Consider the following 23,107-nt stretch of genomic DNA (forward strand, 5'->3'; position numbering starts at 1 on the left):
GATAGAGTTCAGCTGAGAGGGAGGTTCAGGTCATGCTACACGTGTATTTGTCGAAGGCTGTTCGGCACGATATAAACGCTGGTATGATTGCACTAAGCGCTGGGAATGGAGATCACTGGCAGGATTAATGGAAGAATCTAGAGTAGACAATATTAGTCATGACCGGTCTTCAGCGAAAGTGGACAGCCGAGGTTGAGCGAGTCTCAGAGTAATTGGACTTGTATCATACTACTTGTCAGCACACCTCGGCGAGATGTAGAATCGAGTGTATTTCATATGGTAATGTGAACAATGTTAAAACCACTGAAGACGGCACGCTAAGGCTAAGAAGCACCGAATGATTCTATACGAAGCCTGATAACGGGGGCAGGATAATCTTGCCTGGACAGAGGAATGAGAAAAGAATGTCAATTTGAAAAGTGAGGATGCAACCAACTGTATTGAAGGACGATTGATGAATGTTCAGGAAACTTGATCGCTGCCGGATTTGACTATATCATTGGTACCGGATGATCGTGATGACATTTTGGCCAAGGACTTGTGTGCTTGGATGAGGGGAAGATGTAACGTACAGGAAATCACCAAATAGATGGACATCGACTCGCGGTTCCTTGAGGTGGCCACCTATCCGTGTCATCCTCGGACAAGGTTAGAATTCAATTTCCTATTCAGTCCAACTCCCGTGACCGTGTTGCTTATGTGATGCCACTGGCACCGACTCATCAACGACAAACACTTAGTACTACTGGCCATGGACGCTGCACCTCGTAAGCCTTAAGCTTATGAGGCACTTCTGGTGTCTCTTTTTTTTTTTCGTTTGCGTTCTGAATCTTGTCCAAGGAATTTTGAGCTTGCCTCTGTTGGTTTTGAACCGTGACCGCTGACCACCTTTGCAGCGTTTGTATAGTATTAGGTGTGTAGCGACTTGAAGCTCATTCTAACTGTTGTTCCAGATCTCAATCATATTCCTCATCGTTATTAACATTGTCCGTTGCATTCTACTATCCCTTCTGACATGCTCTCACGAACCCTCACTGGTGTTTCCACTTTGTTGCGCGTCCTTTCAGCAGTTTATATTGTTTCTACAGTATCTACTAGTATGAAATACACATCTCACCTTAGTACGACTCAGCTATGAAAGTACAGGAGTAGCAAGCCTCGCAGGATGCGCATGTTCCCTTCGGACTTGGCGTGCTACTTACGGTGATGACTGACCTTGACGTTGCTCGCTTCTTGCAGCATGTACAGACTCTTCCGCTAACATTCTCAAGTCGGCCATCGTTCTCAGCGCTTTGTATAATCACATGTCTATATGTCAAACATACAAATGCCATGGAAATACATGCGCCACAAGACCTGGACCACCCACCTCTTCTCCGACTCCCGTCTTTTCATACTCATCACTCATCACTGCACCTGGCACGTCCTTGATCCTCGTTTTCCTTTATTACACCAGCATGTCTGATGACTTGAAGTTGAGTCGCTGCATACCACCTTCGTACTCCTTTCATGATCCTTATGATCTACAGTCATCGGCGCAAAATATATGATTGTCACCTCCCGGTACATGCCTGCTCACATTGAACTATGCATCAGTATCGACTCGAGCAGAAATCAGCCATTCTCACTAGGGTAGGACGAGACCATGACCTTGTGTTGTCTCGTCGCCATGCAAGACACCAAATGTTGTCAGAGGTAAGTCATGCTCGTCCGAATCAGATGAAACTCCACCGTGACTTAGGTTCTCTAGCACTTTAGCGAGATCGTCTCTTGGTCTCCATCGTAGAAAACGGGTTTTTTGAACTATTTAATATACATGCTTGTGCGTCAATATTTCCGTGCCTTCTATTTCTACTCAGTGATCATCCCCGTATCATTTGAGCAGTGTTTTCTATGCGTGCAAATACTTGTCTCTGATGGACTTCGGAGCTTCACACATGCTCGATAGACGCGTACACTCCGACGCAATACACCTGGCTGTTCAATTTGTTGTGAGCACTATTCTAAATCGAGGTCCCTTGTAACTGGTTCTTCATAATAGTCTGGAAGTGCATAGAAGTTTCCCTGTGTACAATGTGCCGTGAGTCAACCACTTGGTAAGTTAAGCTGAAATATTCAATGCGAAAGAAGCCTAACACGCTGTTGTCCTGGTGAGCGCTGAAATGGTTCAGAAGACTCTTCCTATACGATATATGGTGAGTTTGAGATGAGATTCAGTGTGAAAAAAGGCTTACGCGCGCAAGTGCTACATAATTGGCCTATGCACATTGTAAGCTCAACAAGGTGAGATAAAATGGGTCGTGAGGCTTACTGGCACTCCAGCGTTTACAAAGGCCGTCAAGCCGATGAGAACAGCGAAAACAGTAGAGAGGCGGATAAACATGATGGTGAGTTGATTTCACTTGTGGAGATATTGATGGCAACTTGATTGTTGGTGCTGTCTCTTTTATGCTCCACAGAAGAGGGCGTAAAGTCGTGTTTTGGACACATGAATATCAGCTGAAGTTTTTGGAGTCGGTTGTCAACGCATACGTGGCTCGAGTTGATCCGTTGTTCAAATTGCTACAGGGATCCAAAGTTCGTGAAAGAACCAGACCCAAAACACTTGTTTCGGATCGTGTATTTTTGTTTCGATTAATCCCTGAAGGCCTGACATCCGAGTTAGTTGGGAGGAGTGCCTTCAGGCAAACGATTGTGTTCCTATCTGTCCAGCTATGACTCAATATTTGGCTGACTGGAATAGCACAAGTCGTCTATAACTACCGCTCCCTCGGTACGAGCATTACCGCGGTCTCAGTTACAGCAGAAATGAAGACCTCGTTCATCTCTCAGCAAGCAAGAACTTTGCGTGATAAGTCCATTGCCATTTTCGCTTTTTCTTCTTGTAAATGAGGTTAGGGAGACTCTAGCTGTTTTGTCATGCCTTGCTAGCCTCGAATCCCTTTCAGGAGCATACATTGTGTATGCAGCTTACATGTTGCCACTTTTTAATGTCACCATGAAACCGGAAGGAGGCTGTTATGTAATTGCCGCTTGTTTAATGCATCCGCTACGTCGCTGGCTAGTGATCCCACATTTGCCAATAAGATGCCTCAGAGCGACCTGTGACTCCAGCGTCCACGACGGAGGCGGACAATTCTTACACCAAGATCTTGCGGTAATTAGGCAAGCGCATCTATGCTCGGAGGGCTCCGACAGGCCTAGAATATTGTTGAGGAGAATGTAAACTCCGGCCGAATTGAGCCGAGCGACTGCAGACCCCAGACTTAGCCCCGCACTGTCCGTTTCTGTAACTGAGAGACAGCGGTAGTATATGACGCGGCAGCGCAAGGTAAAGTAGTTACGATCAGATACAAAATCCCTGGTCGCATTTGCATTGTGTTCTTTGATAATATAAGGCACTCCATCTGTGGAATGTTGGGTTGAAAACTGCCGGTTCAGGCCTCAGGGGGATAATACTACGAATATGGAAGAATATCGATTCTGGTCTCATCATCAGATCAGACAATGGCCAGGGATTGGGTGGATAACAATGGTGAGGGTGTGTCGAGGCGGGTGTCTGTGATGACCGGCTGCTAAAAGATTGGACGATAACGCTGATAGTTCAGGGTCGAGTGCTGGTCGGGAGACTAGCTGCGCGGTTCCTGGTTTCGGGTCATCAAACCAACTTGTGAAAAGCTGACAATCAGGAGCGCTCTCCAGAAATCAAATAAGTACTCAGCTGATGAGATCTAATCGACCCCATCTATCTCCGGATGAAGCTCTTTCAAGTTGCACGCCTATCTTATTCCGAAAGTAATAAATAATACCCCACCAACAATGGTACTATGTAGTTGGCACGTGTTCTTTCTGGTGTGGAATGTCCACTGAAATCCATCATCGATTTATCCATGACCGTGAGCCTTTGAACTGCGTCGTTCAATGTGCCGCCTAGACATATTTAATCCCAGCGCGCGCTGCTGTGTGTCAGAAATGCTCGACCTCCATTAGAACATGTTTTATTTCTCTCAAGTTCACAGTCTCGTAAATTACTGGTAGAAAACAGAGCGAATTACCAGATCCCGCAAGCGGTGTACACTTGGTTAGTGTCAGTTCCCAGCCTTGAGAAGAAATGCAATTCACTTGCCCCTGGTGGGTCGGAGTAGCGTTGTTGTTGGGTGTCGTGGCAATTAGGACTGAAAAGATTGATATGAGCACAAGGTTGACTTGGAAAGGGTGCGACTGAGATAATTTTCGAGATGGCGAAAACGCAGGGACGATCATTGGTTATCATGATGTCAAGAAATAATGCACGTACGTGTGGCGGCTGTTGAATTATGATGCGCCTTTATTTTGGTTATATGTTGAAGCCAGGTTTTCCGTTTCGACGAGGGAGCAATGCATAGCACGGTATCTCGTTGTAAAAGCAGTTGTAGCACGGTGACGTATCACATGCTGGGCGGCCCTCGTGGGATGAAAAATCAAAGTACGACTGACTGTAAACTGGAAAGATTAGAATCGTGAGAAGCGGAGCGATGACCTCGGTGATTGAATATAATCGTGGATTCCTGAGTATCGTGTGAAGTGTGACATTTTCTACAAAAAAATAGACATCGCTATGTCGGGCGGCGTCAGCTCCATGGATGACTGAACCAACAAGATCTCCACGTCATGAGAAGCGTCTGAGGTCTGACAAACAGTGACTTGGAATAACATCATTCAGCTCGAATCATCAATCAAAGATAAGATTACTCAATTCGAAATGGGATAGAAGAGCGGACAGGTGAGTCTTGGGTCAAGCGAATCAAGGGTTCGCACTACGGAGCCCATCAGTAAACCGGTGAGTTCTTGCTGGGGATTATGCTGATTATGGTGCTTTTACATGGTCATATATTGCTTTATATCACTTTATATTACAATGTGACGAAAACCTTTCCTATATATTACGATATATGATGATATCTTCTTCTCTCAGGTTCTCTGATGCGCCAGTCTGCGTCCGGAAGGATTTTCAAGAACTAGTTGTGGAAGCCCAGACTCGGACTAAGGTACCCTGCCTTCCAGATCCCAGCCTTCCCTCAAAAACTTGATCGACAGTGTAGAACACTACACTGGGCAGCATGCTTATGATATAAGTGAGATAGATGTTGTGTGTTGTCCTTGTGAGGCACCTAAGTTGACGCTGCGATGCCGTGTATTATTGACGACACGAGTATCAATATTCTGGATTGAGTCTTCGGACTGAGATCGGTGGTGACTTGCAATAGTCAAGAAATGTCATCATGCTACAGGAACATAGACTGACAAGTAAGCTAACTATCGTTTGCGAACTGCATCGAGGGCAGCGGATACGATGGAATATTTTTTCGATCTTCAGCGCTTCAGCCACGATCTGCCATTCGTCATAAGCTGAGTGGTGGAAGTACTAAGCATGAAGTGGAACCCACGATGGATCGCATGGGGCCATGGACAAGCCGCAACATGTATTGCCAGTTTGGTGCCGGAAGTACTTAGACTCGAGAGTTGTAAGGAACGTAGTTGGGGTGATAGACATTGGAGACCACAAAATGTTCGAGCCACATGACATCCCTGGTTGCTGGCGAACATTCCGCGTGAAGGTACGCTGTTCGATACGTGATGCAGATGCTAAGAGTAGTAAGAGAGGTGCGATTGCCCTGACAGCAACAAAATAACCTGATTCTCACGGGTGGTAAGGGAGTTAGATAGATTTTATACATGCCACGTAGACCTTAAGTACCACGAACTCGAATGCGTCTCTGGCACGACCATGACCGATTCTATCCGAGAACGCACATTTCATGGACGACATCGAGACTTGCCAAAAATAGAAGGAACCCGGGTGTTGTCGGTTTGGTGGCACGTTCGTTGTGACACAATGATTACGCCGTGTGGAAAACAGATGGATCGATGGAGCATCATGACGATTTGGGATCTTGTTTATGAGGACACTGCTACGGATAACAAGCTCTGATCACGAACAATCATGAGCTCACTACGAAATCACCGTGTCATCATCGCTTCACTATTCTTACCAACGACTGCAGTTCCAGGTGAAAGTAGCCCTCCTACTCCAGATATTTATGCTCGAGAGGTAGGTACAACAGCAGCTATCCAGGACCTGGGCGGTCGTCCTCCAGCATTCAGACATGCTTCATCGCGATCTATCGGTAGCACGCCAGCTCCTCTCAAGAGTATAGTCGATGATTTGAAAGTGAGTTCTTCGATTATTTCTAGGTACGACGAATTAACCCCTACAAGTCTCGTGCAATCACTCCAATCACCACTCCTCCCTCTGAATTAAATCCATTCTCCAAATTTGCTTCATTAGCTCCATCTCCCGCAGGCAAGGGTTCAATCTCACCGTCCTCTATCCGAAACATGGACGTTTCCCTTGCAAAGTTTCAACCAGACCCACTCCATCCTATTCGTCTACAGCGCAGATCATCCTCAAAGCCACCTAGGTACCCCACCCGCTCCTACTCAAACACATCATCCGAACCCTACTACTTTGCACCAAACATCCATTGCAACGGTGGCCTCAAGAACGCAGTCGACAGCGTTAAAGAACGTATGACTAACAAACTCTGGGTCGGGACCCTCGGTAGCAGTACAGACGCTTATAACACAGAACTCAAAGCGAGCATCGATCGAAGGATGAAGGAGTCGCATTCTAGTCTACCGGTCTGGATCCCTGATGCGGAGTTTGAGAGTTGTTATGATGAGTTTTGTCATCAGGTCCTTTTCTTCCCTGTCCCTTGCGGATCCACATTGATGCCCGATATGTAGGTCCTTTGGCCGTGTCTTCATTATGCAGTCCCCGACGCGCCAAAAACGAAACTCTTCTTCGAGAGCGCGGCATTTAAGCAGTATGCTGCTGTTAATAAACGTTTTGCAGAGGCTATCGAGAGCGTCTGGACGGAGGGCGATGTCGGTACGTCTTTCGTTGCGGGGAACTTTGGTTCTGTCTGATATACGCGCTCAGTCTGGATCAACGACTACCACCTGATGCTCCTCCCCCTCCTCCTCCGCCAAAGCACACGTGTACCCGCTCTCGCTAGTGCTACAATCGGGTTCTTCATGCATGTCGCTTTTCCGAGTAGTGAGATATTTAGGTGGGTCGTTTCTCCGTTTCCGTTGGCGTCGGTGCCAAGTCTTTGACACTCATCACACCTCTCCCCTTTCTACACCATGCCACCTTCTAAGTCACTGACCCAAACCCATAGATGCTTAAGCGTACGCGAACATCTTCTCCGTGGTATGCTCGGTGCGGATCTTGTAGGATTTCAGACTGCGAGTTATGCGAGGCATTTTAGGTGTGTTTTGTTTTGTCTCAGCTGAGGTTCTTAGGAAAGGGGATTGGGTTGTGCTAGGAGATATAGTTGGCTGGGTTTCCTGGTTTCGTCTTTATTCACTGCGTTCGTATACGTACTGCACCCCTATCACTTTCTCACTCATCTCATCTCATCTCATCTCACGACGCATGAGCTAACGCACGCAAACAATCCACACAGACAAACCGTCTCTCGCATTCTTGCAGTCGAAGCGTTGCCCAAGGGGATTCAGGTGGGTTTCTTGCCTCGTCCTGACGTCCTTTTTGTGCAGGGTGTTTTGATTGGTGTGTGGGATGATAGTGTTTTCTTCCACCGATTCCCTCTCCCCTTCCCTTCTTTTCACCCCTTCCCTCTTTTCCACCTCTCCCTTCCCGCTCACACCTACTCAGGTCGAATACGGCATCCCAGGCGGTGCCCGTGAAGGCCACGGCCGTTTCGTAGACGTGGGTATCTTCCCCATGGGCATAGACGTAGGTGCCCTACGCGAACGGCGCCGCGAGCCCGACGTCTCTTATTGGGTCCAACTCCTCCGACAACGCTATTCGGGTATGATGATAGTCGTAGGGAGAGATAAATTGGATGAGATCCAAGGCGTGAGGCACAAACTCGAGGCGTTCGAGTTGTTCTTGAAGAAGTGGCCAGAGTATCAGGGAAAGGTGCATTTTCCTTTCCTTTTCCGTCTTCTGTCATCTACTTCCCATTCTCCTTTCCCATCTTATCCCTCCTTCCAATACGAAACATAACTTATACTAACACAAACACAAACACCAGGTCATCCTCCTCCAAGTAGCCCTCCAAACAACCGAATCCAACGAGTTAGCAGCAGGCGGCGTATCAGACGTCGTAGCACGCATCAACAGTGCGTTCAGCACGCTCACCTACCAGCCAGTCGTGTTCCTTCACACGCAAGAAGTCACATTTAGTCAATATCTGGCGCTTTTAACTGTCGCGGATGCGTTTTTGGTAACCAGTTTGAGGGAGGGGATGGCATTGAGGTGAGTTTTCGGTTCATTGCAGATTGGTGGTATTCCCCCTGTGTTTTGATTGTGAGTGCTGATAGTTATGATAGGACGCATGAGTTTGTTGAATGTCAAGATGGGAGACATAGGCCTTTGATCCTGAGCGAGGTATGTCCCCCCTCTTCCCTTCCCACATACCTCTGTTTATTGACCTGGTTTTAAAGTTCACTGGATCGTATAGTTATAGCGGATTTAGGTCATGCATCGCTGTGAACCCGTATGATACGCATGGGACTGCCAAGGCTATTCATCAGGTGCGTTTTTGTGTTTATTGATTGGGAATAGTAACTGATATTGGGTGGGGTGGGGTAGGCTTTGACTATGAGTGATGAGGAGGCATTATCAAGGTGGGAGGTGAGGAAACCTTGTCTGCTTAATTGATGGATGTGCGCTGACTTGGTTTTAAACGTTTGTTGATCATCAAACACGTGCTCATCTCATCTTACACGCGCCCATTAATCTCTTACACGCGCCCATTGTCTTACACGCGCCCATCTCCTCAACACACGCCCATAATCCCTTTCATACGCCAATCATTAAATACGCGCTCATCCTACCTAAAACAGGACCTCCACAACCACGTTGTAACCCAAACAGCCCAAACCTTCGTAATCTCCTTCCTCACACGCTGCCTTCGCGCCAACACCGAACACACCATCCAAACAGACCTCAATTCCGTCCCTGCGCTTAACACCACGCTCCTCCTCCCACGCTACAAACACTCCTCTCGCCGAATCCTCCTGCTCGATTTCGAAGGCACGCTCTGGCGTCCCGACATGTCGCGCGCTGGACTCCTCGCACCGTTCGTACCTCCCGAAGGTGCAGTAGAGCTCCTGAACAAGTTCTCTGCGAATCAGCGGAACGAGGTGTGGTTGCTCAGTGGATTGCCTATCAAGAGCCTTGAGAAAGTCGCTGCCAAAGCGCCTGGAGTGGGTATAGTAGCAGAGAACGGGTGTTTTGCGAAGATTCCGGTGCAGAATGGGAAAGGAGGGGTGTGGATAAGTATGGTTGCCAATTTGAATTTGACGTGGAAGGGTCTTTGTGTGGAAATTTTGAATTATGTGCGTGTTTTTCAGGGTGTTTTTGGGTGGTACTGATTGATGTGTCGTTGGGTGTAGTTCACGGAACGCACACCTGGTTCGTTTGTAGAAGAGCGTGAGGCGTCTGTTGTGTGGAGGTTCTGGACTGGTCCGACGGATGATTGTGCGGATCGTCAGTGGGCGAGGCGTCAGGCTGCTGAAGCGCAGAATCATATCTTTGATAGGTGCGTTTGGGCATCCCCACATCATCCTACTCATCCTTAATACTCCTACTCCAGCCTCGGCGAACGTTACGGCCTCCGCATAATCCCAGGGTCCAACTCCTTCCTAGTCCTCCCAAACAACATCTCCCGCTCCACAGCAGTGGGCGCGATCCTACATCCAGGTGGACCCGCCCACTCCCCGCGTTCCTCCTCGATGCCCGACCTAGACGTACCCGTGAGCGGAGGTGGTGGTGATGTAGGGTTCGTCTTCGCTGTAGGTAGTGACGAGAAGCTGCTGAGGCGGTTGAATGAGCTGGATAATGCGGAGACGGTGTCGACGAGTGGGAAGGGAACGGATGCGAAGTGGAAATTGGATGCTGGTGATGTGGGGAATATGATGTGGCTGTTTGCGAATTCTCCGTAGGGGTGGTGGTGTATCTTAGATGGGTTTGGGCTACATAGGCTTGGTTTTGGTTTTGAATATGCATGATGTACGTTGTGCCACTAGATGATCTTCTGTGCCATTTGTAGATTTGGTGTCGTTGTGTTTATAGCTAGCTAGCGCTGTCGTATCTGCTCTCTAGATGAGTACATTATAATGTTTTGTAGACGTATTTGACATATCGTTTCCTAAGCTTAGCAGTACAACCTCCTCCCCAGGCGGCTTCGTTACGGGTAAGTTCGTTCATCTTCGATACGAGTGGCAAAACAATGTTGTCTCTTGTCAATTGCGTACCTATCTAACATATATAAGCACGAGATACCGTCGGCTCGGTGTCTATGTGTATCAGAACACATAATGTTCCAATTGCTGACAATGACATAATGTTACACAATCATTAATGAAATCCAGCCGAAATGAACACACACCTAGGTTGATCAGATCGAAAGCAAGGCTTGATCAATGTGCCAGCTTTCTGAGTGTCGTGCTTTTGCTTTTTGGAAGCAGTAGCGGCACACTTCTTACTGCCTCGATGATTGGTGAGTGACTTGAATTGACCAGGTGTGCATAGAGATAAGGCTGTATGTACACTGGTTTGACACCAGCTTGCACACTCAGGGCAGAGTAGTCTCCATTGATCTCCGAATTGATCTGACACTGGAAGCCGATTGGCCTTGAATAATAGATACAGTGATTCAATCATTCAGGAGTATTGAGCTTCAATTGTGCTTCGATATCAACATCTGAGACCGAGGCTGGAACCAAAGATGTGTTTGATGATTGGGTGTCAGTTGATGATTGTTGACTCAGAGACAGAGAATTAAGTGATGTAAAATTTAGTATACTATGATGAGCTATGCAAATGACTGTCCGAGTGTAATGGTACTTCAAAATCTACAGTTGGTGTCTGTGAGTGTCTGGTATCAGAATGATGTGATTGATGGATTGATCCGAAATGCGTGCTTTGATATGAATCATCCTCGAGGTCCGTGAGGTATGTAGTGTCGTTGTTGTCATCAAAAGCAAACCATGAATTGTAATGAGCAGGATAATGCATAATAAATGAATGAGTTTAAGGAAAGAGACATAAGTTGTTGACGCAACGACATATCACATTGATATTGACGCGTCACAAACGCGTCATATTGACTTTGCTCATGTGCTTCCAAAATCATACTCAAGATCTGACATTTAGTGGGTAACATCTCTACATATTCATGTTTCATTAAAATAACTATCTAAACCTACTCTACAGTAGTAAAAACACCCCCTTTACAGTACTCGCCTAATGATTTTACGATGATTTGAGGCCGCTGGCAAGGAACTCAAAACGTGTCGCTCGTAACTTCATGTGGCTATGTATTAAGGTTTTTTTGCTTATCTAATGTTGAGCTCTGTCACAGTGTTCAGGATTTTGCGAACGCACACGAGGCTCTTACCGTTGGGCCAAATTTCCAAGTTCAACTCGTTCAACTTATAATGTACTCGAGTCAGAATATTGAATATTGAATTGGCAACATATATATTTCTGATTTATAGACACCTGGCGTGACGACTCGGATTCACGTCTGGCCATTGAAAGTAAATTTATTTTCAGCGCTGGATGTCTCAGCTGCTACCAGTAAGTGCTGAATGGTATCAATGAACTCGAGAAATGTATCGGTGTCGAAATATATTTATTGTGATTCACTGCCTGCACGCTTATATTTACAGCTCACATCATACTCCAAGTATCAAGATGCACACGGTATACATGTAATATCTGGAGGGAGTTACAGAAAAAAATAAGAGCTCGAATATGTACAACAGAAAGGTAACGAAAGTGTAGCTGAGTCGAAGATATGCGAACCAAGTGTTGTGATCCCCAGCAGCCTTGGCATACCGGATGTAAGTACCACTGTCTACCAAAACGATAGATAATATAATACATAATGTCCGTCAACTGTGACAGAATGTGGCGAATTTTGCGAACGAAGACCGGTTAGATGAACCGTACAAGGAGAGTGGTAATGTACAGTGATGATAACGCGGTTGCGAGAGAAGAGCTGTAATGGTCAAAGAGATACAGACTCAGTCGCGGGCAGCAAGGAAGGGAGAAAAGAAACATACCGGTGTGATGCTGATCATGCGATGACGCAGTAGCAGTTGGCATTGCCGTAGTGCTCCTGGTCAACTGGTACTTGCGCTTGCGTCTCTTCAGAAGAGACAGGCGCCGAGGAAAAGGCAGCGAGTGTGAAGAACGAATCCATGACTTGATACAGGAGGAGTCAGGAGATAAGTCGAAGTTGTGGAGTTTTTAGTACAGTAGAGCTTAGGAAGCCCTGATATTGTTAAAGGGGAGTCGCAGGTATTTGTGGGGAGTCCTCCTCTCAACTCTCATATATGTATCCGCTTCGACCAGGCATCGCCACCGGTGAATTCGAAGGAATCAGGATGTTGACAATTAGCGTGGTATGCAATGTTCGTCACCAAACATGGATTTACCCGCGGATATGAAACCGGTGAAAGAAACGCACTATTGTCTATGAAACACGTTTGGCCCAGGTGCCGTGAGCAGAGTAAGCCATATTAATGCGCCTCGTTGGTCGATCGTTGGTTTGCAACTTTGCACCATATCCATCCGGGAAGACAAAAGACTAGCAGCACCCGATTATGTAAGCTACAAGGTTGTCAGCCAATCAAAGTTGATTCATCGTTTATCTCATGCAGGGTACTTTCTATTCTTATTGTTCGGTAGCTCCGGGTTACCTTGGAATCGACGAGTAGCCGGCGAAGCTCGTTGGCAAAGCGGTTGACAATAAAATGACTAGTATGAATTGGGATCGGTTCTGAGAGAAATGAGGATCAGGCAATTTATGAAGCAACCATGATATACTGGTTCTTTTGTCCGGACAAGTTTAGAGTGCAGACACGTGGCCAAATAGACGGGTGCAACCACTGTTGGAATAGCAAGTGCGCCCGCAGTTTCGTTATTGTCCAGCGACATGTATCTTTCTGTTATTTTTCCCTCGTTGATCATGTGCTCTTATGACACTACCTACCATTGTATGCTAAATCCTTTGATTGCTTTGGCCAGTACCATGTTTTCTCTTTTGCTATGACTCCACACACTTACAGGATCTCTCGATCTATTCAAGGTACTACTGATACGAGCCGTTACCTCAGACGTTTGCCTTCGCGTGCACGATCTGAGTCTACTTGATTTAGACCCACGCGAATTGTTTAGATCCCTCAATCACCGGAACGCATGCTATCCCGATGGTCATTTAGTAAATCGAGCTCCCTCCAATGTCCTGAATGAAGTCAGTGTAGGAAGAAAAGTAATCCTCGGGTACATATATGTAGTCAGTCTCGTCCTTTAAAAGAGACGTTGTCACTCTGGAAATAATAGAGGGAATTAGTGCGATAGCTGATGTGACGTACAATAAGACAGGAGCACAGTGCACTATCCATCCTTTAATCACTAGTGGCTAATCGGCAACTACGTGGGTAGAACGGACCATATGCCCGTACTAATGAATCAGCGAAATGAAGTTTACTGTACATGAGTCAAGAATCACCTTAGAACTAGTAAATTCGTCCTCATTTGTAGGGCCGACAATTGTCGCACATGAAGGCGAGTCAAAACCATCGCCAATAGGTCGCAACTGCACTAAAGACTCTTTCCACTTCACGAAAACGCGGACGAGCCCGAGAAAGCGTGACAGATTTAGTTCTGTCCTAAATCTCTGACCAACAATTCCTGGCATGGGACAGGAAAATGTCTGCGGAAAGTAAAGGTTTTCGCTGTGATGTAAAACCCGACACCAGATCACAAGTGACATGCCGGTAATGACACACGTCGGAATAAGCAATACAAGTAGTAAAGGATCTAGAAGGCACACACATCTCGTTCGTTTCCCATCGTCCATCCCCGGAAACCTTGCCCACAAAGTAGTCCTCCAACGTTGCGTTCAGATTGTCGCATTGTCATGAAATCCGCCGTAGTACTAGCGTTCCTTGGGATACGGCTGATTCGGGGAGCAGAGGTTGACATCCTCATATCATTCTCGATGTTAGTCGATGCATCACTACCAACCCATCGACACTGGTTTAATGTCATCTCCAGCTTCGCATATAATGTGCCATCGCAATCCACATATTTGGCTTTGCTACAACAACAGTCAGTTTTAAGTCTCTAGAGGACGAGGGTTGCGATTTTTGTTGAATGGGTAAAACGGACACTGCAAATCCATCCACTGTGTGACATAGATGGAGCTGAGAAAACGAAAAGAGCGCAACTTAGTGGTCCATCCAGTTGGTCATCACCCTTAGGTCTTCAGTGTTTCAGGATATAATGGTCCTATGGGAATCGTTTGACCTCCAGTACGTCATGGCTGTGAATGGGTCGGGATAGATTTAAACCTGCCCGTTAGGAATAAGTGTGTGTGAACTTTTGTCGCCATTGCGGAATTACAGTCCTTGAGATGAGGGCTGGGCGGCTATATTGGCCTCGGAATTGGGCCCACTGGACGCACTAGAAGGCTAAACTCCGAACTGCAAGCCTGTCGGAAAAAAAAGGGAAATCAGGGCAATGTACACTTTAACCTGTCATAAGGCGAGTTGCTGACCAGTGATAGGAAGTTGTCGTAGGCGTCGAGAGCGAGGATGTGCTTGTTATATTTGCAAGTGAGACATACTTGAATGAGCGGTTGAAAGTCTGATGACATAAGGAAATTAAATTCTCACGACTCTGTCTCGGAGTTGTAACCAGGAGTCCACTGGGACTGCTGAATCTACCTCATCGTCTTGTTCCAACGTATGGTACTTGATGTATTCCGAGGGGAACGTAATGCACAAGGATTTGCGTTCGGTGAAGGTGGCTATCTTATTATATCATTGGTTTTGAGCTGTCAATCGAAGAACTTGCTGGTCGCAGCTTGTCGCGGCGAACTTGGAACTGTCACAACTGTCACAGAACAATTTCAGCATCACCTGGGTTGCCCTATTAATAAGCCTTATTATACTTGGCAGTTACGTGTCTCGCCAACTATAATTAGGCTTGGTTTCATCAAATCCCTACACCAGCGTTAAATAGTGCCCCAGCTCCTCAAAATACCTTCAAAAAAACTATGTACACCTCACTATGGTGGGCGCGCGCGCGCATAGGCTATATTCGGTAAGCATCCCGCCCCGCCTTAATTGCGTCATATTCCTATTTTAATTCGGCACGCTCGGCAACGCCTACTACGCTTCCTAATTCGAACCAAGGGGCCCTTCTCACGCTTCCTAGCTCTCCTCATCACTGTGCTCATCGTCCCTGCCGTTCCCTGCCTCCATCGTGCCCCCATTGTTCCGCCTTTGTCGTCGTCGTCGTCAACCTCCTTCATTCCTGCCGTTTCCCACCTCCCTCGTGCCTTCTCAACCTCCTTCGTACCTTCGTCGTCGTCGTCGTCGTCCGTACCTGCCGTTTCCCAACTCCCTCGTGCTTTCGTCGTTGCCCTCCTTCGTATCTGCCGTTTCCCGCCTCCCTCGTGCCTTCGTCGCCCCAACCCAGTAATGCCTCGTGCCTCAGGTGTCGGGAGGGTCAAAGGGCTCTCGAAATCCATCATTTCCCATGGTTTTAGAGGGGGTCATCGCTATTCCAAAGTCCTGGCAGCCGGCAAACAAAGCCAGCGTATGGCAGAGGCAGATTCCAGCCGCCAGGCTGCTATACAAGGTATGTACTATTTTCTTTTTTTATCATTAACGCTTATTGTTGTATTAGAAATGTCATCAGAGGACCGAAGCCGCGTCGAAAATATGATGGCAGATTTTGGAATGGACGTGGAGGTGTTCACCCATACAGTGCCTCCAGGTGAAGAGGCCTTTGACCTCAGTCACGCAGGTGGGGAGCATGAGGCATTTGAAGACCTTGCTCATCAACTGGCGGATCTAACTGGATAGTACGTATTCACCACTGTGTACAACTCTTCAAATATTAACACCCATTGTAGTCATCACATTGATCCACGAATTCGGGGAGAACGCATCGACACTCAAACCGCTCATTGGGGCCTTCAGATAGATCGTCTCGTTGACGCCTACTTAAACTATCGCAGTCGAGATTCCGGGGACGGTATGCCTGATATTTCAGATCAGGTCCTGTCAGGTGTCGATGCTTCATTCTCAATTAATGAGATTGAACTCATTGATACATTCAGTAAGTCTGAAACGTTCCTTGATATCTTGTACTTATTTTTTCTTTGCAGCACGAAGGCGCTCGCATCTACGACCATTACCGTCTCATCAATACCCGAATGAAACCCTCATCTACTATGGGTACATCGGGTGTGCCCCGATGTATCCTTCTGTTGCCATCTCGCTTCGTACACTCGCTGCCTACCGTCAGTCGCACCGAACGTGTCCCCGGTTCAGTATCCAATCACAATGCAAGACTTTATGTTACCTTCACGATGTACGTACATTCCTCACATTGAGGTTCGTTTATTTACGTTGAGTTTGTAGATTCCATATCGGCCATACTTAAAAATGCAATTCTCGGCAGCCTATGACGTTTTTCTAGAAATCCTCCATCGCATCAACCAGCGTCTGCGTCAGGCGCTCAAACGGGATACCGTCAACTGGCGTATGTTAAACACATGCCCTGCATGCTTTTACAAGCTCGACGATGAACCTGCCCTCGATTTTGAATGGCTGGTATCAATTGACGGTAACAATAGCCTGAAGCGATGGGACTCGTCCATCTATGGTACCACCGCCCGATCTGATTCTCGCACAGCTCGTTCGGATTATTGGATTCATGCTGACGCTGTTGACAAGTTTGAGAATGAAGTCAAATCCCGACAAGTAAGTGTTTACTATGTATACAACTATGTTCTAACATTATCTTTTAGACAGACTTGAGGAATGATGACGACTGGGAGGATGAGCCTACAGACCCGGATCATCCGGGAGCATTCACATGTGTCAATCGATGGAGAAACGCTGGCCCAGACTCACGTAAGAAGATGTTTGCCGTATTCCAAGAGTCAGGTATTTTTATCGCTTCATGCCGCCATCGCTTTGTGCTTCTCGCGTGTGATATGATCCGAAGCGGAGAACTGTAAGACCGCATTTTGATCTAATTTTTATATTACTAATGTATTCTGGCAGTGCGAAATATCCGATAGCGATCATCGACAAACTCCTTACGGTATATGGAAAAAATGGAGGTTGCGCGTACGATATTGGTTGCGCATTCTCGAAGACGTTAGCTAATAGTACGTTGGGCCCTCGTGCACACGATCTCAGCTTTCGGATGATGGTTGGCGCCTTCCATGGCCATGCGCACAATCGAAGGTGTCAGCTTGACTGGCACCCAATGTATATCTCTGGAACTGGCCATACTGAGGGCGAGGGTTGTGAGCATATCTTCTCTGCATCTAACGAGCTTGCGCGTAGCACAAGGCATGCTAACCGTTTTCATCGCCACCAAGCCATCGAGGAACATTTCGCTTTTTGGGATGCTGATAAGTATGCTGCACTTAGTAAGTCAAAAAATCAAGCTGTAATTGTAATACTGATGCCGCAGTGTCAGGTAATTATTTGTGGACTCATTATCGCGAAGCGTTGAAATCTGTTCGGTTGCTGACAGCCGAGCTAGAAACTATCAAGGCCGAGCTACGCCTTAGCGACAACGACTTCCCTGGATTCTTTGATCAGGAACGCATATATCTGGATGGTCTGAAGCAGCCAGCTCCACGAGATCGACTCTCTATACGTTACGTTGAAGTACTAGACGAACTCGCTGAAAGAAGGTATCGTGCCATCGACTACTAACTACCACCCATCCCCTGATATGAATTTTAATAGAGCTGAATGGGATCTCGCCCGTGAATCTGGCAATAACGCTCTTAATGGAGTACATATTGGCAGCTTGGAACAGATGCATGACGCCCTGAAGCAAGCTCGCATCCGAGTTAATTCTTCATACGCCAAATTACAGCATGCCGAGGGGCTTGTTGCTCATTGCGAAACACTCTTATCTGTCGATGAGAGATGGTTGATTGGCGGTGACGAATACAAACGTTTCAAGGAGGAAGCGACACTCGGCAAGTATCGTACTGCATTGGATGAACTCGAACGTTTGGTCGTCATGAGATTGTTTGAACTCTCAAAGCTCTCGTTATCGGGCACAGGTTTGAGATTTCCACTACTAGTAAGCGCTTGTACTATGACTGATTCATTTACAAATTGTTTAGGATACAAACTACGTCAACAGATTAGTAAAGCTTTACAGCGGCGCTCGGACACTATTCGCAACGCGATCAATCGCTACAATATCCAGGCTGCTTCCCTCATCCCACCGAGACAAACGATCGCATGGAAAGACATTGCCGAATACAGTTTCCTTGGCGAGTTTGACCTTCTGCGTGACTCTCGTACTGACATCCAAGACAAGGATTGGGCAAGGCCAGCTCACCGTGAGGCGACTACAAAGTACTTCAAGCTCTGCCGAGCTCGCGAAGAAATTATTCGACTCAATATTGAAATTCGCCGGCTCCGAACTGCTATCCACGATGAAACCATTGACACGTCTGCCGTTATCGACGAACTTCTTGTAGCTAACCCTTTGCTTGCTGCCGAGTTGAAACGCCAGTGGCGCTCACGGGCGGCTATCAACGCTGTGCACACATATCGGTTAGATCAGATTGAGAGACTATTTGGATTCTCTGGTATTAGTGGCATTGGAACTCGCCTTGCGAATCCTGCGTTCAGCAGACCAGTCAATACCAACGGTGCTAGTTCCGGTGAGTGTGGATCTTTAACTACCTATATCGCATTAATTCTCGCCACAGCACAAGCAGAGAATCCTGATTCTTCTGCGTCGGAATTCCATGATATTGAAGCCCTTGACCGTGAAGAGCACGAAGTGGTCACCGAAGACATGGCTGATTTTTTGTACTCAATAAACGACTGACACCATCTCTGCTTTGTAATTGTTTTTTTTCATGTACCGCATAGGACTACATATATGAGAAGTTTTCTGGTTTGATCGGTGATATAAGAAAGAGTAGGTAGACAATTGTATAAGTGATTGTGTGGGTGATATAAGAAAGAATTGAACAACTTGAATACCTATGATGTTCGGATAGGTTAGTTGGCGACCCCGAGCTTTCTGCATGGTGACCTCGTCGCGATTCCTTGATCCAACTTGAATGTCGATGATGTTTGGATAGGTGAGTTGGCGATCTCACCTTGATCCAACTTGAATGCCGATGATGTTCGGATAGGTGGACCAACTTGAATGCCGATGATGTTTGGATAGGTTAGTTGGCAATCTCAAGCTTTCTCCTGTGGTGACCTCATCACGATGATATTCAGATAGGCTAGTTTGGCGACCCCTGGTAGGCTTTCTTGAATGTTAGGGAGACTCTTTGCCTGACTCGGAGGATTATGCGGCTATCTGAAGTGTCATGCCGTTCATAGCATAGTCCTTTGTCATTCCTGTATGAATATGCATTGTATACTATTTTGTACTATGTAGTTGTGTGATATCCGATCTTGCAAAGTGAGCTCACGTGCTGTATTGAGTGTCAAATCACGGACAACGCAATATTCTGCTGAACACATGTATTCAGCTGAATTCTATAGCAGCAACTTGAAGTCGCCAGCCTTTCATTTTCTTCATGGTTTACGACCACTGCTATTTCATGCTTGATCTGTGCTTCTGGAACTCATTCCAGAATTGCATGGCCTGCAAAAGTGAGTATTACATTTTACGTTTTGGCGCTTATCTGTGCTTTTAACCTTGCTTCACAACTACAGACTACATCACCGGTTCCATAATGGTCACTCCAATCTCTAGCCTCAGAGCCACTGCGTCTATCACCTCCGTTCAGCCCTCAAGTCAAACCATGGAATCAGCCACTAAAAAATTCGCCATCCCCAGTCTTGCCAATCTACACAACTCAACGTTCGCTCAAGGATTCAGCAATAACGAACGTCAAGCGGCCGCCAGGGCTTTACTGAGACACAACGTTCACATTGACGGGACACACTATCAGGCTAGACTGCCTGGTGGCCTTCACCCATCGTACTTTGCCTTTAGCAGCACTGCTAAACGAACCAGTGAAAAATCCCTTACCCACGAGGAGCTTCTGGAGGCATCACTGCAAGACGTCTTCGACGCCGTGAGTCATTCAAGTCAGTGTCCGCATCTTATTTATGTCTCACTTGTTTCCCAGCTGAGTATGCAAGATCGCCTTGATGGCGGAATTTCTGTCCTCATTCGATGCGCTGGGTCTGAAGCAGTCTCTTCACCCGAAAACCTCCCTGTCGACCTCTACATTACGCCCCGCGAACTACAAGAAACTCCCGAGCGAATTGGCGGAGACCTTGCCGTCTGGGTGCAGGTATTTGCCCAGGAGTTTGCAATGCCACACCTCGAGCGGTTCAATCAACGTTGTGTCATCGAAAACATCCAACCGCCACCATGCTGTAAGTAGTAGATCATTTTCGGCTTCACTGTTCACACAACTGACTCAAATTCAACAGTTTCTGCGGCTCATATCAATGTCAAGGGCCCACAGTATCTACCTGGCCCAGTGGTTGCTACTGGAGCGCATATACAATGTTCTGCTCAACCGGCCCATACCTTCACGCAAGAATTGAAAGCAACTGCGGTGCACAATGCTCCTTCTGCAGCTATCCGCGGGGGTGCAGAAATGAGCGAAGGTATTGGCGAGAACATTTTGCCACAGCTGACCACCCAACACACACGAGTTCGCCGACGCAGGCACGCGGAAATTTTCACACCCGGCAAGGTAACTAATGATGGCCCGATTTTTTCGGTACCAAGACTGGAGCAGGATACTGCATGTGGACCGCCACTCATTAGTATTGGACCGAATACTGACGCCGCTCTGGATTGGATTAAGTTGGAGGATGAAGTTTTACCTAAGCTCCGTGTTCTAGTTCAAACTGTGCGTAGCAGCCGATGGGAGGCAGTGTTCAGGTCTCCAAAATGGGATCTCTCGTACGAACATGCTTCCATTCTGTCTAGGGCGCTCCTGGCTGACCTTCAGGGCATGCCACGTAGCCCTGATGTTGTAAAGGTCAGTGATATTATTTTGGCTGCTGCTGTCATACTAACTCAATTGAATGTCCATAGCAGCCGTCATCTGTCCTCATGTCCATTTTGAAGCTTATTGGTATATTGATTTTCTTATGCGGCCTATACTTTTTCGGCATCTTATTATTTTGGCTGTAGATCACTTTCCCCTTTTGAGTCTTAGTTATAAGCCATGTGTCCTGTTTTTTTGCCGTGGGTTAGAAAAAATAAATGCATTGGTGTGTATAAAATATTCGTATTCAACTACAAAGGCCCTTTGCTGATTTTTGCCATCCTTCTGTGGGTGATGGTCTCCCAGTCCTTCTATGCTGCGAAGCGTGCGAAGCGTGCGAAGCGCATTCAAGCACCACCTCGTAGTCGTCCTAAGGTCACCCTCAGCAAAGAAGCTCGCGCGGCACTCAAGTTTCAGCGAACCGAGAAGTCGCGTCAATTCAAGGATGCGCTTGATCTTGCATGGGGCCAAATTGACGATGTTACAACAACCATTGCTGCTACCCATCGCAAGAGCTTCCGTCGTGTACAGCACGATTTATACATGGGTCGGGGATCACTCCGTTCGAAGCATTCAAAGCCCAGCGTTTGGAACGCATTTTGCTGGAAGAAATCTCAGGAAGCGAAGAAAGAGAACTGTAAGTCTGTTGATTTGTATCATATGCATTTTCATGACTCAATGTTGAATTAACAGGCAATGGCCACGGAAAGGAAGCACTCCAGTCACTGGTCCGCGACCACAAGGATGAATACCACGCTCTCACACAGGAAGAACAACAAGAGTTGCTCCAGGAATTCGCCGACCAGAAGGAGACCAAGGTCTCTGGGTTACGTGTCTCAACGAAGTCGAAGATCAACGACATCACTCAAACCCTGAAGGCGGTAGAAAATGAGGTACGCACCCTCGAATTGCAATACAATGTTACTAAGTGTCTCGTTACTAGCTCAATAGTTTAAATTCTCGCACTGGCGCCGAGGTCATGTTGTATATGACGCGCGGTACTACTGATCTACCTCTCCGTGCAATCACCTTCACAACGCCGGGTGTCAATCACTTTATGGACTCTGTCATCGGCATCGATACTCAGGACTTCCTCAGCAAGATGGAAGGTTTCGCTATCCAAGGGATACAAGGTACAGTTTTTCCGTTGTTATTACATTCTCAAGTTAATTTCTATTTGTACTAGGTGCCGCAAGCAACCATCAAAAAGAGGTCTCTAAGGTTCGCGGAGACATTCGAGCAATCATCACCCAGAAATTGAGTAAGTCTTTCCCATCTTTTGACAGCACAGAATTCATTTTATTCATAGGGAAGGTGACCGGAGAAAGCAATGCCAGGATGCAGTGGGCAGACTACTTTCGTAACGTGGTCAACCGCTATCAGGTCGCCATCAAAGGATGGCCGGAGCATATCCCATTCACAAACCTCAGCAGTGTGACCAACGCGCTTCCGGACCTCCATACTCTTTTAGACTGTTGGAAGTCGGGCGATACGAGGTGGGAAGTGTTGAATGACGAGGAACTCGAGCAACTCCGTCGCGAGCGCAATGAAAAAATTGACAGTGGTGACATTATCGAGTCCCGCCGCAGGACACGGTCCGACAAGGGTAAGAAGCAAGTACGACATGCGATAGCTGACCCCAGATGTAGCAAGAAGCACAAGAGTGCGGAGACCATTGAGTCCAGTGACGACGAAGATACCCAGAGTCATGGACGGACACCAGACGGTTCGGAGGATGTCAACACCACTCTGAACGCCAACTCGAACTCTAATACGACCGGGTGTACTGCTGGACGGACACCAGACGGTTCGGAGGATGTCAGCACCACTCCGAACGCCAACTCGAACTCTAATACAACTGGGTGTACTGCTGGACAGACACCAGATGGTTCAAAGGATGTCAGCACCACTCCGAACGCCAACTCGAACTCTAATACGACTAGGTGTACAGCTGGACAGACACCAGATGGTTCGGAGGATGTCAA

General features: G+C 47.1%; 5 protein-coding genes across 5 annotated transcripts; 4 read left to right on the forward strand and 1 right to left on the reverse strand.

Moving 5' to 3' along the window:
- Window positions 1-5,983: 5,983 nt before the first annotated feature.
- On the forward strand, window positions 5,984-10,140 carry F5891DRAFT_1243336 (glycosyltransferase family 20 protein; the record flags this gene model as incomplete). Its single annotated transcript, XM_041369763.1, has 14 exons — window positions 5,984-6,211; window positions 6,259-6,735; window positions 6,787-6,931; window positions 6,983-7,112; window positions 7,224-7,313; window positions 7,512-7,603; window positions 7,740-7,987; window positions 8,103-8,326; window positions 8,401-8,458; window positions 8,515-8,604; window positions 8,663-8,704; window positions 8,917-9,411; window positions 9,469-9,614; window positions 9,669-10,140. 14 exons carry the CDS (start codon window positions 5,984-5,986, stop codon window positions 10,015-10,017), a joined length of 2,814 nt encoding a protein of 937 aa, XP_041222841.1. The 3' UTR covers window positions 10,018-10,140.
- Window positions 10,141-11,590: 1,450 nt separating this feature from the next.
- Window positions 11,591-12,389, reverse strand: F5891DRAFT_1149741 (uncharacterized protein). Its single transcript, XM_041365106.1, has 2 exons — window positions 12,145-12,389; window positions 11,591-12,080 (listed from the first exon to the last, which is right to left on the reverse strand). The coding sequence occupies exon 2, from the start codon at window positions 11,963-11,965 to the stop codon at window positions 11,750-11,752; it is 216 nt and encodes a 71-aa protein (XP_041222842.1). The 5' UTR covers window positions 11,966-12,080; window positions 12,145-12,389; the 3' UTR covers window positions 11,591-11,749.
- Window positions 12,390-16,189: 3,800 nt separating this feature from the next.
- F5891DRAFT_957538 (uncharacterized protein) lies at window positions 16,190-18,976 on the forward strand (the record flags this gene model as incomplete). Its single annotated transcript, XM_041375494.1, has 7 exons — window positions 16,190-16,471; window positions 16,522-16,869; window positions 16,911-17,119; window positions 17,170-17,543; window positions 17,594-17,818; window positions 17,919-18,194; window positions 18,258-18,976. The coding sequence occupies 7 exons, from the start codon at window positions 16,190-16,192 to the stop codon at window positions 18,974-18,976; spliced, it is 2,433 nt and encodes an 810-aa protein (XP_041222843.1).
- A 952-nt stretch (window positions 18,977-19,928) lies between these two features.
- F5891DRAFT_912506 (uncharacterized protein) lies at window positions 19,929-20,399 on the forward strand (the record flags this gene model as incomplete). The annotated part of the gene is made up of 2 exons (XM_041373648.1): window positions 19,929-20,189; window positions 20,244-20,399. Coding segments are annotated over 2 exons (417 nt in total), but the record flags the coding sequence as incomplete, so codon positions are not given.
- A 1,053-nt stretch (window positions 20,400-21,452) lies between these two features.
- On the forward strand, window positions 21,453-22,820 carry F5891DRAFT_909204 (uncharacterized protein; the record flags this gene model as incomplete). Its single annotated transcript, XM_041373592.1, has 5 exons — window positions 21,453-21,759; window positions 21,816-22,015; window positions 22,066-22,255; window positions 22,309-22,383; window positions 22,432-22,820. Coding segments are annotated over 5 exons (1,161 nt in total), but the record flags the coding sequence as incomplete, so codon positions are not given.
- Window positions 22,821-23,107: the final 287 nt, after the last annotated feature.

This window comes from Suillus fuscotomentosus (assembly GCF_016647785.1).
Source record: "Suillus fuscotomentosus strain FC203 chromosome Unknown F5891scaffold_48, whole genome shotgun sequence".
In the NCBI taxonomy this organism is placed as follows: Eukaryota; Fungi; Basidiomycota; class Agaricomycetes; order Boletales; family Suillaceae; genus Suillus; species Suillus fuscotomentosus.